The sequence below is a fragment of the Vombatus ursinus genome, unplaced genomic scaffold (genome assembly GCF_900497805.2).
Source record: "Vombatus ursinus unplaced genomic scaffold, bare-nosed wombat genome assembly UNPS02010461.1, whole genome shotgun sequence".
Lineage (NCBI taxonomy): Eukaryota > Metazoa > Chordata > Mammalia > Diprotodontia > Vombatidae > Vombatus > Vombatus ursinus.
The window spans coordinates 8,965,008-8,980,645 of NW_020950239.1; the positions used below are offsets into that span (position 1 = coordinate 8,965,008).

General features: G+C 42.1%; 1 protein-coding gene across 1 annotated transcript in view; it reads right to left on the bottom strand.

Moving 5' to 3' along the window:
- Positions 1-229: 229 nt before the first annotated feature.
- The window catches only part of SCARB2 (scavenger receptor class B member 2), a 67,906-nt gene continuing 52,497 nt past the window's right edge, over positions 230-15,638 (bottom strand). Inside the window, exons 8-12 of the mRNA XM_027854481.1 lie at positions 13,597-13,715; positions 9,369-9,442; positions 6,964-7,015; positions 3,915-4,073; positions 230-2,067 (exon numbers count right to left, since the gene is read on the bottom strand). Of these exons, the coding sequence (XP_027710282.1) occupies positions 2,029-2,067; positions 3,915-4,073; positions 6,964-7,015; positions 9,369-9,442; positions 13,597-13,715 (443 nt within the window). The 3' untranslated portion in view covers positions 230-2,028. The remainder of the gene's footprint in view (positions 2,068-3,914; positions 4,074-6,963; positions 7,016-9,368; positions 9,443-13,596; positions 13,716-15,638) is intronic.

Below are 15,638 nucleotides of genomic sequence, written 5' to 3' on the forward strand. Positions count from 1 at the left end.
AATTATTTCCTATTTATCCCTTACACAGCTTGTTTGCAGGTATTTATTTGTTTGTTGTTGCCTTCATTCAACTGTAAACTCCCTGAGGGCAGGGACTGTCTTTTCTCTTTGCTTAGCACAGTGTCTGACACACAGTAGGTGCTTAATAAATTCTTATTAACTAGCTGATCTTTACAAAAATAAATTAAAAGAAACTTCAACTTCCATGCAAACACTCAGGCTAACGATATACTGAATATAAGAGAGACTTTATTTAACCTAGCAAAAAATGCCAAACAGTAGTGACTCCCATCTTAGTACGTGAATAGTTAAAATGATCTTTCTAATTTTTCTTCCACCTCTCAGGGTCTCTACCTCCTTGGGGACTACCCTAGGGTTGAGAGTCCCTGAAAAGGGAAGAGAATGGGGTCATTAAGGAGTTGACCCTTTCTCCCCCTAGCTAAGTGTCTCTTCCCCCAGAGAACCTATACAGTGTCACAGATTTATGTCATCGTCTTATGGTTGAGGCTCTCCACGTGGTCCCATAAAAGTATTCAGAGTCAAGCAATAACCCTGGGCACCCTATAGCCCTCCTGACTAAAGAACTGGGGTAGGGTCCCCAACAAAGGGAAAGAACTAAGAATTACTAGAGAATTGATCATAGGCTCATAGATTTGGAATTAGAAGGGACTTAGAGTTTATCAAAGCCAACCCTTTCATTTTACAGATGAGCAAACTGAGGCCCAGAGAGGTCAGATGACTTGCCCAGAGTCATAAGGCTCCCAAGTATCCGAGGGAGGACTCTAAGTGTAGTGCATTAGATTATACTGCCTCTCAACACCTTCCCCTAGATCTGCAGAGTTCAAATAACCTAACAATGCCAATAAAAAGGGAAGTTCCCCACATTCGCTTCTCCACTTGGAAGCTGTCTCCAGCTCTTTCTTGGTTCCAAATTCTTCTGCTCAGTCCAGGAACTCAGCATCGTCCTCCAGTGTCCAGAAAGCTTGGTCTGGGGGGTTACCTTATTTGTCTTGGAAATCCTTATTCCTCTGCCACATGGTTCCTTCGTCTCCTGGGGCGATGGGCTTCCCTGGGAGAGCCTCAGAGGCATGCAGGCTTTTCTTTATGGGGAATCTTGAGTCTAGACTCCAGTCTGGAGGTGGGCCTCTCCTCTCCTCTCTGTCTCTGCTCTCCCTTTTAAAAGCCAAGTCTAAGGGCATGTGACCAGCCATGATTCAGTCATTCTCAAATGTGGTGTCAATGGTCACGATGACAGTTTGTATAGGGAGACGTCTTCAACGATTAGAGCAAAGGCCCCACCCGTGGGCGCACACACGTCCTACACAACGATTGGTTTTGAGATGAGACGATGAAGTGATTACTAAAGCTGGTTTTTATGGACACACGGCATCTTAAAAAATAAGGTTAGTCTCAATATTGAACAATGCAGAAACATTTTAACCACAACAGGCGATATGAAACTTCTAGAGGCGGGGTGGGGAACCTGCGGCCCTGGAGGTCCTCAAGTGCAGCCCTTTGACTGAATCCAAACTTCGGTGGGGAACTTGAGGCCACAGGTTCCCCACCCGTGTTCTAGAGCTTCTGGCATCCCAAAAACCCCCAGATCATTAATACTTAGAGTATTTATTCTAAATGCCCACGACAAACATGAATACAAAGCAATCTGCAATGGGCTGGATGATTTCAGAAAGTATAATCACCAGCCACTGTCAGTCAGTTCTTTAAAACCCAATTTAGCAGCCAGCTGGAACACAGATGACGTATTTTCCCCCATATCAATAGTGCATAAAATGAATTAATTAGCTGATTATTAGAAGGTAAGCTCCTTGAGGGATGGGGCCATCTTTGCTTTTTGCTCATGTCTGAATCCCCTGCACTTAGCACAGTGCCTGGCACACAGTAAGCACTTAATAAACGCTCATTGACTGACTTGTGGATAAACACAAAGATGCTTTCCCAAGGAAGCAGTGGTTGGAATTTCGCCCGCTTGCATAGTTCATTCACCAAGCTGGAGTGGGTGGGAAGACCTCAGGTCCTCATGAGCGGCGCCCTTTCATCTGAGGTGCCCTGAGGAATATACAACACAAGGAAGAAAGAGCAGTCAGGTTCAGGAGGGTCAGGCCCTTTATCCAAGCACTGAAAAAGTAGGCTGGGAGGATCTGACCAACGGGGTGTATGACAAAGTCCTGGCTCAGAAAACCAGTCCCAGAATTCCTGTGCAAATAGGGCACAGCCAAAAATTACAGCAACAAGGTGCCGAGGGTTTTGTATGTGCCTTACAAAAATAATCTTTGTTTATAAGGTTACTACCTTACACTATTGGGCTGAGATGGAAAAGAAAAATGACTCAACCTGGCAGGAAAGCTTTCTGGGGACTGCTTTGTTGTTCTTTCATTTCTGACTCTTTGTGACCCCATTTGGGGTTTTCTTGGAGTGGTTTACCATTTCCTTCTCCAGCCCATTTTACAGATGAGGAAACTGTGGCAAACGGGGGTAAGTGACTTGCCCAAGGTCACACAGCTAGGAAGTGTCTGAGGCCAGATTTGAACTCAGGAAGACGAGTCTTTCTGACTCCAGGCCTGGTGCGCTATGCACTATGGCACCACCTAGCTGCTGTAGGGCTACTACCAAAAAATCTGAAATGACAATCAAAAACCTGCACCTAACACACAGGGCATTTGCTTCAATAGTTCATAAATGCAGTATCATGCTTGTGGGCATTCCTCTACCAACAGATTGCAAGCCTCTCCATCTCTCAGTAGACTGTTCAAGAATTCCTTTGGCTAAAAGAATTCATTACATAGTGGCCACCCTGGTGACCGGCCTGTCCAGACGTAGCTAGGCTATTCCTCAGGAGCGTGCTGGAGCCAGCTCAAACTGGCTGGTGAGCTCCACTGCTGAATTTTCAGTGTGAATGTTTATACCTCCAAAATTTAGCAAGCACTCCAAATCAGGGCTTGAGTGTCTAGACTTAAGAAAGTGACGGAGAAAGCGTAAATGATGCAGATGAGACTTAGAGTGTGTTGTCTGCATCCATCCCCATGCCTCCATCTCCCTCCTTCCTCCCCATCCCTCCACCATTCCTTGCCACCAGGGCTTGCTGTTAAACATTTACCGGCACATTTCTGGACACAGTTCATCGCCATGTTAATATTTTAATAAGACCCCTCCAGTTTGCTAAGACCCGCTTGTGCCTGTCCTTTATGGGCCACTAGGTGGCACCATAGTACTAGTTTCCTTCTATACACTAAAAATTTTATTGCTGCTTTTAGGTGGGGGGAATATACCTGTCACTATCAAGCAAAACGCATGTCGAGGCCTTGGCCAAGATTGCATTCACCATCCACTTTCTCTGCTCCGAGGTGGGAGCTACTTTTCCTCATTAATCATCATGTGAAGTCATGATTAGTGGCTATTTGATCAGCTGTGAAGTTTTTCAGAGGAATTTTCCTTCGCATTGTTACTGTAGTTATCATGTAAATCGTCCTTCTGGTTCGATTCATTTTGGTCTGCATTCGTTCATACAAATCTTCGCTGGTTTCTCTGTGATATCTGTTATTTTTTTTACGGCACAAAAATACTCCATCCCATTCATAAATCACCATTCTTTTGCTCTTTCCACAATTGATGAGCAGTCCCTTAGTTTCCAGTTCTTAGCTACCACAAAAGTACCATCACAAAAAATTTTGTATATACGAGTCCTTTCCCTCTGCCTTTGATCTCTTTGGGGGATAAGCCTACTGGTGGTTTCCTTATTCCCAACTTATGCTAGCAATGATGTAAACAAAGAATTTTCCTGTTCAATATCAGGACCCTGAGTCTAAGCTTCATGCATTTACAACTAGAGGACAGTTAATCCCTCAACTGTGATATCCAACAGAATGATCAAAAGACCATGGCGACCACTCACTCACCTCTTCTGTTGACCCTTGTCCTTTGCATGCCATCCAGGTAAAGATCAAACCCAAGAATACTCCCAGAGCCATGATGATATAGGGGATATTGGTGATGACCATAGTGGTATTTATTACGGACTTGAGTTTTGTTGCAGAATCTTGATCGATAAGAACACTCTGGAATGACAAGGAAAGACATTCCCATTGGTCAGAGTAACTCTCACTCAGGGAGATAGCTCAAGGTTGGACATTCATTCTTCCCTTGATAACTGATAGACCCTTTCCTCCAGGCTGCTTCACAAAGTACAATGTGTCATTTTTTTAAGCCAGTAGGGACAAACTCAGATAGAAATGGGGGCCACTAAATCATGTAAATGTATCCTTGTGGGACACATACTGACTGAGAAAACCACGTATCAACATTACCTATGTTCTATTGTATTTTTACTTATTTTGTTAAATATTTCCCAACTATATTTTAATCTGGTTCAGGTCACACTAGGGGTCTCCCTTTTCCTGCTATAAACATCTTAAAGTATACACTTTTATATGTACATGATAGCTCCCTCAACAGAAGAAAGCTTCTTGAGGGCAGGGCCTCCTCATTCATTACCCCTACACCTTGAGGCTTTAGCCACTGAATTTATGACTGCTACTCTTGCAGGAAGGGCCTACCCATGAGAACATAATTGAGGGGAAAAAAACTTGTCTTTCTTCCTCAGAATTGAGGGGGCCAACAGAAAGGAAAAAATATAAAACCAAATGTGGATTTGCAAAGGATTCTGTCAATATTTCTTTTAAGGAACCGGTGTCTCAAATACATTCAGATTGTGATTTTTCTTTAGAACAATCTGATTTGCACATCAAGTCATCTGGAATGAATGAATGTGAATAGGGAAACATTCCACATGAGAGAAACACATCTTTGCAGTTGTGGGAATTATAATTGCCCAATCTGCAGGAAAAACCACCGAGGCAGAGCTCTGAGCCATTGGCTCTGAGCCCTTTATTTAAAGGGTCCACGGTCCCCCTAATGAAGTGGACCTCCAGTCTTCCTCATCATCTGACATGCCCCCTTCTTCCAGAGACTTGTTTTCATAAGGCTTGATGCCAGATTTGATACTTGAACACTCTAGAAGGGCTACACAGAGTACAGAATACCACTGGTTCAGATCTTGCTTCATGGGCCAGAAATGATGTGTCAGCTAGAAATGGTACGTCAACAGCAGGATCTCAGGTGAAGCACGAGGCATCTCCGCTAAGTTGTCATAAGATGGTCACCTGATCATGTTGGACAAGAGAGAGTGGTCTGGGGCTACAAAAATAAGTCGAGAGACTTTCCATGTAATTGAGTCACCTCCGCTATGCTAGGCTTGGTCACCATAACAAGGAAAAACAAGGGTGAAGGGCCTCTAGTGAGCCTCCCATGATTAAGCAAGTGAATTTACAATCTGCAGTTCATAGCTCTGGGACCTAATATACAGAACTTATAATCACTACCCCTATGGAATCATATGAAATTAATTAATACTGTTTGAGACAGAACAGAAGTGCAAATGAATCATCTCTCACATGGGAATATTTGGGGATACAATGAATGAATGATTCCCACTCTTCGTCTAAGGTATGATCTAGGTTCCCTATGATGCAGCTGAAATACCTGCCTTGATAATACGGCTAGTGGGAAACCAGGACAGTATAAGGGGACCAGATTTTCTGAGTGCCCGTAAGGACCCAACAAGGGACATTTCTTGTTAAAACATTCCTTTATTTGAAATTGTGACTATCCTCGAAAGTTACTCAAAATAGTGGTAACTGAAGCCCATAAGTAATCCCCAAACTTCATCTGAGTCATTAATTTAATCCTATCTTCCCTCTAAATTTGAATGAGTACCTCTCTATTAGCTTCCTGATAGAGGAACTAAGGAGCATAACAATATTTCTCATAACAATGAGCTGCGAAGGAAAGAAGAGGTCTGTTTGGTTTTTTTTAGTACAATGGAAATAATACTGAGTCAGAGGCCGTGGGTTCAAATCCTACCGCTAACATTTATTACTTGTGTGACATTAATCAAGCAAACTTCCCTCATTTTCCTCATTTGTAAAATGAAGGGTTTGGACTAGAGGGGTCTACCTTTCAGCCCTAGAGCTGAGATCTTAGAATCTTTGGTGACACACAAACTGGAATAAATACATACACATATGTGTGTACATACAGACATGTAAGTCAGTTCTATATATAATTGATGTATGTGTACAGTTATCCCTTCCTCATCACAGGCGTTAGGTCATGGTGCCCCTGTGATACGGAAAATCAGCATAAAATTTTTGGCCTTCCCTTTTGTACCAGAGAAGAAGTCTGAATTATTGTGGGATTAAAAGATAAAGTATGTTGATATTATATAATACTCTACATATATTTTATGCATTTCTGAGTTTCTAAACTTTATCTGTGTCGTCTGCTGGCCTTCATGGGTTGTCTGTGCCTTCCACAAAATTCCGATTTAATTTCTCATGCCAACCCAAGATATATCGAAACTACAATGGAGAACGCTGCAATGTGGAAGGGATAACTCTATGTACATATAAATGTATGTATGTGTGTATATATGTGTATTAATATTTATATATGCATATACATACAATATCTCATTTTAGTAACTGCTGATCAGGCTTTTGTTTCATTCTTACATTCTTTTACACTGGGAACTTCTTCCAGAACTCTTTCCTTCACAGGTATGACCGTAAAAGAGAAACGTATTTCTGTCTGCTATCTCTCCCAATTCTTGATTACAATCTGCCCCACATTCTGAGTCTCAGGAACCTCCTTAGGAAGTAGACTCATGTGACACACATCACCAGAAATTGTCCGTATGAGGACAAACAAGTGTAGGTTTTTGTTGGGTTGGTTGTGAGCTTGTTTTTTGAACTATCAACCTCTTCCTTCAACTCTCTTTAAATTACAAATATATTTTTTAAAACTTGGACATCATTGCAAACCGTTTTTCCAATTGAAGAATCCCAGTCTTCTCATTAACCAAGCCCATGATGTTCTCCTGAGACTCACCTCATTTAGATACATGACTGGGAAGACCAAGCTCTTGATGTCTCCAGTTTCGCTACAAAAAAAAGAAAAGATAGTAACATTTTGCAGTATTTCTATACACCATAAAAACACATCACCAGGGGCAGCTCGGTGGCGCAGTGGATAGAGCACCGGCCCTGGAGTCAGGAGGACCTGAGTTCAAATCTGGCCTCAGACACTTGACATTTATAACACTTACTAGCCGTGTGACCCTGGGCAAGTCACTTAACCCCAAGTGCCTCGCCAAAAAAAAAAAATCACCAACCCATCACCATAAGGATACATTAAACTGAAGTGACAAACTTGTAACATGAAAACAGTTGTAAGACTAAAGAGGAAACAGGGGTTCCTTCCTTTGTCTTACTGAATTCTCAGTTCTCTTATAAATGGATGTAGATCAGCAATTAAATTCGAATTATAACTCTAGATTCATCAGTTAAATCCATCCATTCTTCAACAAAAATACACTAAGTGCCTTCTCCATGTGTCAATTTTGCACACTCACGAGGGATGCCTATGAACTAACGTTGCCTGTTGTTAAATGAACATACCAGAATTTTTATGTCCAAAATGAATGTTCCTTTCATTCACTTGGGCTTAAGGCTATACACCTACGAGTATGCTGCAATCACGCCTCAGTACATTTTTGGAACTCTTGCTTAAGGGTACATTGCTTTGCATATTCTCAGCATGATAAACCTTCATCACTTAGAAATGAATAATTTACATTTCTCTATTCTGTTTTATGGAAATTATATTTTTTTTCTCAGAAGCCTCAAAGTATTACTATACCTATTTTATAGATGAGGAATTGAGGGAGCAAGTCACACAGGTGGTACACGAACCTGTGTCTTCTATCTCCAAGTCGAGTTCTCTTTACACTTACCAGGCCATCTCTATCCACTTAGGAGGACAGAATTTTGTGTGGGGGCAAAGGGGGTATGAGGGAGGAAGTGATGAGGACCAGCCCAAAATTATTAGAAGCTGATTTAAGTGAGTGATAAGGTGAGTGACCCCTTAGTCAACTTATTAAAGAACCTACTATGTGCAGCACACTGAGCCAAGCCCTGGAAAATTAGAAAGGTAGGAGGGGGGTGGGTTATAAAGGGCTTTGAATGTCAAACAGAGCCTTTTGTATTTGCTCCTAGAGGCAAGAGGGAGCCCCTGGAGTTTACTGAGTAGGGGGTGACTTGATCAGACCTGGGCTTTAGGAAAACCACTTTAGTGGCTGAATGGAGGATGCACTGGAGTAGGGAGAGACTTGAGGCAGGCTGACCCAGCAGTCCAGGAGTGAGGTGGGGAGGGTCTACACTAGAATGGTGGCAGCGTCAGAGGAGAGAAGGGGGCATGTACGAGCGATGTTGTAAAGGCAAGTTTAAGACATCGACTAAACCTCTAGTTCAAGATGTCTAAGAGGCAGTTGGAGATGTGAGGTTAGAGGTCAGTAGAGAGATTGGGGCAGGAAGGGTAGATGTAAGAATCAACAGCACAGAGCAGGTGATTAAATCTATGGGAGATGATGAGATCATCAAGTGAAATAGTATAGAGGGAGAAGAGAAGAGGACCCAGGACAGAGCCCTGGGGGACAGCTATGGTGAGAGGTCGTGATCTGGAGGAGAATCCAGCAAAGGAGAGACAAAAGAAGAGGTCAGATAGGAAGGAAGAAAACCAGGAGAGAGTGGTGTCCCGAAAACCCAGAGAGGATTTTCAAGTCGGAAAGGCTTCATGGAGAAGGTGGGATTTGAGCTGAGCCTTAGACAAAGAACAGATTTTTGACAGGAGGAAATGGGAAGAAAGTCATTGCAGGGAAAAGAAATAGCATACGGGTGATTAAGGACAAGATGTGTTTCAAAGACTATTTGGCTCAAGCGCAGAGCTTGGGAGAGAAGGTTTGAAAGGTGGATAAGGTTCAGAGGGCAGGTAGCAAGGGGCCAGGCTGTGGAAGGCAAAGAATTTCGGGCTAGAAGAAAAAATTTTTCCTGGATGCAAGGGAGAGCTTCTTTTGAAGAGGACAGTGATGATGAAGGCAATGCCCTAAAAAGAGTTATCCAAGGGTGGTGTGTAGGATGGACTGGAAAGGGAAAAATATAAAGTATAAAGGCAGGGAGAATGGTTAAGAGCTAGGGAGATTGCCAAGTAGGAAGTGATCAGGACCCGAACCAGTGTGGTAGTAATAAGGATGGAAAACCATAGATATGAGAAACATTGCAGGGGACATGCAGTCTACACTCTAATGGCCTCTCTGAAAAGGCCAACTGTATACCAAGCCCCACAGGGCATGAGTCAGCAGGGGACACCGCCTCTGTCACTAATGCACATTGTCAATGGATTTAAATTATTCTTTGCTATTATTCCAAAAAAAAAAAAAAAGTGAGGGCAAGACTTACTCAAATCCTTCTATCTTTCGGACATGAACGTTGACCTGTAACCTCTTGGATCCTCTTAGGATAATCCCAGTCATCTGAAAATTAAGTAGAGCAAAGGGGGAAAATATTAAAAGAAAGAATATTTTAAAATTTAAAAATAAATATTAAAATAAATATTTAAAAGGACACACCATAAGAACAACATTCACAAAACAGTCCAAATCACAAAGAACAATACTGACCCCAAATAAGAGATACCTCATCCTTCTCTTTGAGGGCAGGAAAGGGTAGCAATGGGTATAGGACATTGTGTAGAACATCAATTTTCTTTTATATATTGACAGATTTTACTGAATTTTTTTTTCTTTTTTTTTTTGAAAAATTCTTTGTTATGAGGGATGGCTTTCTGGAAGGGAGGAAGGGGAGGGATACAGGGAGAAATCTAAGTGACTTGTAAAATGGATTTTTTTAATCTTTTGCTTTTCCATCATCTAGATATCAGTAACAATCTATTTTTAAAAAGCATAAATGTGACTTCTTGCTTAGAATTTCATTTCATTCTATTTCCAACCAATACTGAGACCTCTCTACAAGGCTTAGTGGACAACACAACAGTAGGAACTCTAATAAAAAGAAAAGAGACTACGAATGATCACTTAAAACATAGGCTCGCAGAGCCTAGAGCTAGAGGTGACCTTCGCATTGGTTTTGGCCGCCCTCCCTCATTTATAAATGAGGAATCTAGCACTCGGAGGGCAAGTGCATCGCTCAAGATTATGCCAGGGTAACAGAGTCACCCTGTGAGCATGGCTTCCAAATCCAGAGTCAGAACTAGCCCAGAGCTCATTTTCTTGGCTTCTTACAGAGAGGAGGTAACAAGATGGTTCAAACTATTTTTTTTCAGCCATAATGGCATAATAAAGATTAGCAAAACACTGAGTCATGCAGAAAGTGTAAGGAAGCAGAAATGGAGCTTTGACCCTCAACAAAAGCACGGCTGTCCCGCGCAAAGAGAACCCAAGTCTGAAGCCAAGTAACCGGCGGACACAGAAGCAGGACAAAAGCCAGGAATTCCCCTTCCTGATTCAGCTGACCGGGACCCTTCTGGAGCCAAGAGAACCTCCTCTCAAAATGCTGTCCTTCAATCACATGGACCCCGAGCAAAGGAGCTGCTGGTAAGGAGAGGCCACGGAACTAGAACAGATTCATAGCGGGCTGAGAGGGAAGGGAAGTGTGTGCTCCTAGAAATGCTGGAAAGGTTCACACATGCATGCACGCACACGTGCACACACACACAGACACACACACGCACACACACACACGCATGCACGCACACACAGACATGCATAAGCACACACACGCACATGCATGTGTGCGCACGCACACAGACATGCACACGCACATACACACGCACAGGCACACGCACACGCACACACACTCCGTTACTAATGAACATCTATTTGCCAGTGGATTTAATTAGTCTTTGCTATTATTACAAAAAAAGGGGGAAAGACTCAAATCCACACACATGAACAAAACTGAAGATGAAAAACATTTTAGGCAAAACACTAAAAATTCAAATTGAAATTAGTCAATCCATCATGAAATATTTATTAAGTGATTATTATTTACCAAACACTGTGATGAGTGCAAAGAAAAAGCAAAAATAGACCCTACCTTCAAGAAGCTCAGATTCTAATGGGGGAGACAACACATAGATATATGTGTATGTATATGTGTATATATATATATATATATGTATATATGTACCTACACACATATACATATATGTATATATATATGCACCTACACATCTGTACGTGAAACATAAATATAGAGAAGAAGGCACTAGTAGCAGTGGGAAGTAGGAAAGGCCTCCCGTAAGAGGTGTTCCTTGGGTTGAGTCTTAAAGAAGACAAGGATTCTAAGAGCCAGCGGTAATAAGGAGGGAGAACATGCCAAGAATAGTTCGAAGGCACATGGAGTCGGCATGGAGAGCAGTTATGTGTTAAAAGAGCTGGAAAGATGGGCAAAGGGTAGGTTCTGAAGAGCTTTAAATGCCAAAGAGAAGTATTAAATTTTATTCTAGAGGTAGTAGGGAGCCATTGGGAATTACTGAGTGAGGGTGAAGTTGACATGAACAGATCTATGTTTTAGGAAGATCACTTTGGCAGCTTAGTAGAGGATGGATGGGAAAAGGGAGAGACTTGAGGGGAGGAGATAAATTAGAAGGTTATTGCAAAGTGGAAGAAAGAGGCAATAAAGTTCTGAACTAAAGTTGTAGCTATTTGAGCAAAGAGAAGGGAAAGTATGTAAGAGATGTAGAGAAAAAAATTATAACATTTAGCAACTGATTAAATATGTGTGATGAGTGAGAGAGGAGTCAAGGATGATACTGATGTTGTAATGCAAGTGACTAGAAGATGGCGTCCTTGACAGAAACAGGGAATTTGGAAGAGGGTAAGGTTTTGGGGGAAAGATAACTTCTGTTTTGGACATGTTGAGTTTGAGATGCCTAAGGGGGCATCCAGTTCAAAATACCCAAGAAGTATTTGATGATAAGGGCCTGGAGTTCAAGAAAAAGACTAGGAATCATCTGTATAGAGATGATCATTAGACCCATAGGAATGGGGCTTGGGGGACACCCACAGTGAATGAGTATGACATAAATAAAGATCCAGCAGAAGAGACTGGTAGAGTTAGAGACGGAGTTAGACAGAAAGGAGAGGAACCAAGAGAAAAGAGATATGAAGATGAGGGGACAGAGAGAGCTCATCCAGGCCTTGATGAGTGTGAATAATGAATCCTGAGAGGTGGTTGCATGTATTCATTCACACTATTCAAAGCTATAATTATGTAAATTTGGTCATTGGTTCCAGTCCAATGGAAATATGCAGTGTCAATCTGAGTAACATGACCACTGAACATAGTTATTATATCCAGAAGGAGAAGGTGGTCAACCATGTCAAACGCTCAAGGCGTTTAGCAATTTTTTAGCAATGAAGGCGTTTAGCAAATATTTAGCAATGAAGAGATAATTGGCAACCTTGGAGAAAGTAGTTTCAATTGAATGAAGCCTGACACAAAGAGTGAGAAGAAAGAAAACAGAGGTACCAAAAGTAGATTGGCTTTTTAAAGGAATTTAGGGTTAAACAAAGTGGACCACACCTATAATCCCTGATACTAGGGAGGCTGAGAGTTCTGAGCTGCAGAATGGCTAAAGCCAACCAGGAGTCCACACTCTGGCATCAACATGGTGAGCCCCTGAAAGGGGGGAGCTACCTAGAGAAGGATGGATCTGTCCAGGTTTGAAAACAAGCAGGTCGAAGCTTCAGCTTTTTCCATATCATACACTCTCCATTGAAAATCCATTCTTCCATCGTATCTGCAAATGTTTCCTCTCCCCCCACCTCCACTCCTGCCACTCCCAAAAGGTCCCTCTGGCATTGGCTCAGTTTCCCTTACTTCAGCTGCTACTACTACCTATGTCTACTACCCAGCGCTTCTACCTGGTTCTCAAGCCATAGTCCTCTGTCATCATGATTCTCTTCTGCATCTGCCACTTGCCACTGGACTCTCTGCACCTCCGCCCCCCCCCCCCCCCCCCCCCCCCCCCCGGCCCCCCCTCCCCCCGCCTCCCTCCTCCCCCCCCCCCCCCCCCCCCCCCACCAAGGACTAGTGGGACCCATTATCATGGCTACTAGATGCCCACTTCTCTCCCTCCAAACTTGGAATGAGAATTTTTCCAACCTGTGTCCCCTACTCACTCCAATGGCAATAGGTAAGCATGCCACCCTTCTAGTATATTTCCAAACACTTATAGAGGCTCTTAACCTGGGGTCAGCAAATTTGTTTTTTAAAATATTTTGATAACTATATTTCAATATAATGGTTTTCCTTTGTAATCTTATGTCCTTCATATGCGTTTAAAAACATGGTTCTGAGGAGGGATCCAGAGGCTTCACCAGACTGCCAAAGTAAACATAAAAAAGGTTAAGGACCCCTGACTTGGAAGAGAGAAGCACTGGTGTTTATGAAACGTCCCCTTGCCAGGGCCCTTAGAACTTTATTTATGGAAGAGGAAGAGGAAGAGGAAGTCTTGTAATGTGGACTGAAAAGTGCTAGGCTAGGTTTCCTTTCCCATTAAAGTTGAGGTCATTTTTTAGAGAGCTCAGTGTAATGCAACTGACCCACAGGAATGGTGTGAAGAAGAGGAAATCCTCTGGCAGCCTGAGGAGACTGTACTCACCGGGTTGATATCCAAGAACGTTTCATGGTCTTCCTTATTTGGATTCATGCCTTTTACAGCTGAAATAAATTTCTCATCTGCTTGGTAGAAGTGTGGAGAAGACAGAAAGATGGGAACACCTGTATTTCAGGAGAACAGAGGGAAATTTTGTTGGATACTTAAATACTTTGCATGATCTGCTTTGTCTCAGCTGTCTTCCCAATTAGAATGTAAGCTCCTCAAGGGCAGGGGCAGTTTTTACTTTTACTTTGTGTACCAGCACAAAGCTCAGTACCCAGGACATAATAAGCTTAGGAAAAGCTTGTTGATTGAATGATTGATGAAGCCAAGAATAAAAATCCTTCAACCACACGCCCAGCTTCTAGGGGAAAGGGTTGAATGCAGTGACTTCTGGTAGAATCTTTGGGGCTGAAAATGGCTTTGGTTTTGTACCCCTACCAGCTAGCATAGGGCCTTGCACAAAGTAGAGATTTCATAGATGTTGGCTGAACTGAATTGGTGGAAATCCAATTTGTTTAAGGAACTCTGATTTAGCACACATATACTGATAGTCTATTACAAGTACTGCTGGGGTACATAGAAATTCATGACCAAAGCTCGAATTATGTCTTAGTTCACATTTGCCTAAACAACCAGGATTATTCAATGTCACCCAGCAAGTCAATGGCAGAGGTTGGAACTAGGAATCTTGGCCATTGCATCCTCTACTTCTACACCCCTTATTAACTTCTTTAGGCCACTTGAGCCAGAGACATTCCTAACCCTGAAATCATCCCCCAAAAGAGTTTTTATTTGGGTAATGGAGCAAAGGACAATTTTCTATCTTGATTTGTAGGAAAAGGGCAAGGAATGATCATATTTCCTAAGACTATTAAATTTAAGGCACGATAACATGAAATGACATCTATACGGTATGTTTCCCAAACTACTACATTCCTTGAAACCCAAGCATTTCATAATGGGGATCCCTGAGAAATGGCCATTCCATCTGGGACCGGTCACTGTTTCCAGAGCTAACCGCTCCTTCATGGTGATGGGGTCAAGCCTCAGTGTTTTGTGAATTCTGGAAACATTGACCCAGAGAAAATGTTCAAGAGGCAGCAGCGTCACAGTGAATTTCACACCTGGTGAATCATCAGAGCATCAAATTCTACCCACAGGATTTGTTTAGTGGTTTTGGAAAACCATTTCATTTCCCCGGTTCTTGTCTTCCTTATATGTAAAATGAGGTTTTCTGACTTTCTAACTGACAAAATTGTAGGAAATATTGGCTCAATATAAAAAAAAAACAACAACCCACAAACCACCAACCCCATCATGGTCAAGCTAAGTAGAATATTTCTGATTATTTCTATTTGGTGTGTACATTCTCTCTGTCTTTCTCTCTCCATCTTTCCCAGTCTCCATCTCTCTCTCTCTCTTTCTGTCCCTAACTCTGTTTCACTGTCTGTTTCTACTTCTCCTCCCTTCCTTCCCTCCCTCTCTCTGTTTTGCCAAATTACCATTTTTTCATTTTAAAAAAATCTTTGTTATAGTGGAATAGGGGAGGGGGAATGGATAGATTCAGAAATGAAAGTAATACAAAACAAAAAATATCAACAGTTTTTAAAAGAAAAGCATAGTTTATATATATCTATCACTTTCAAACTTACAAAGGACTTTACATATATTATCTCATTCAATCCTCACAACAACTTTGTGGGATAGGTGCTAGCCTTATTTTAAAGATGAGAAAACCAAAGCTCAGGGAGTTTAAGTATCTGCCCAGGGTCACATAGCTAACAAGTGTCTGGAGTGAGATTCAAATCCAGGTCTTGCAATGTCCTAGAACACAGGTGTCAAACTCACAGCTAGCAGCCAGCCCACAAAATTCCTGAGTGCAGCCCCAACCAGATGAAAATGTAATTTAACAAAATAAATAAAACTACAATACAATACAGATAATGTCAATTTGTGGTTTTCCAAGTGGTCTGCTGGGATAATTCCACTTCTGTCGAGTCTGACTGCTCTAAAGGACCCTAAGTTAGAAAGGCAGGAATGTC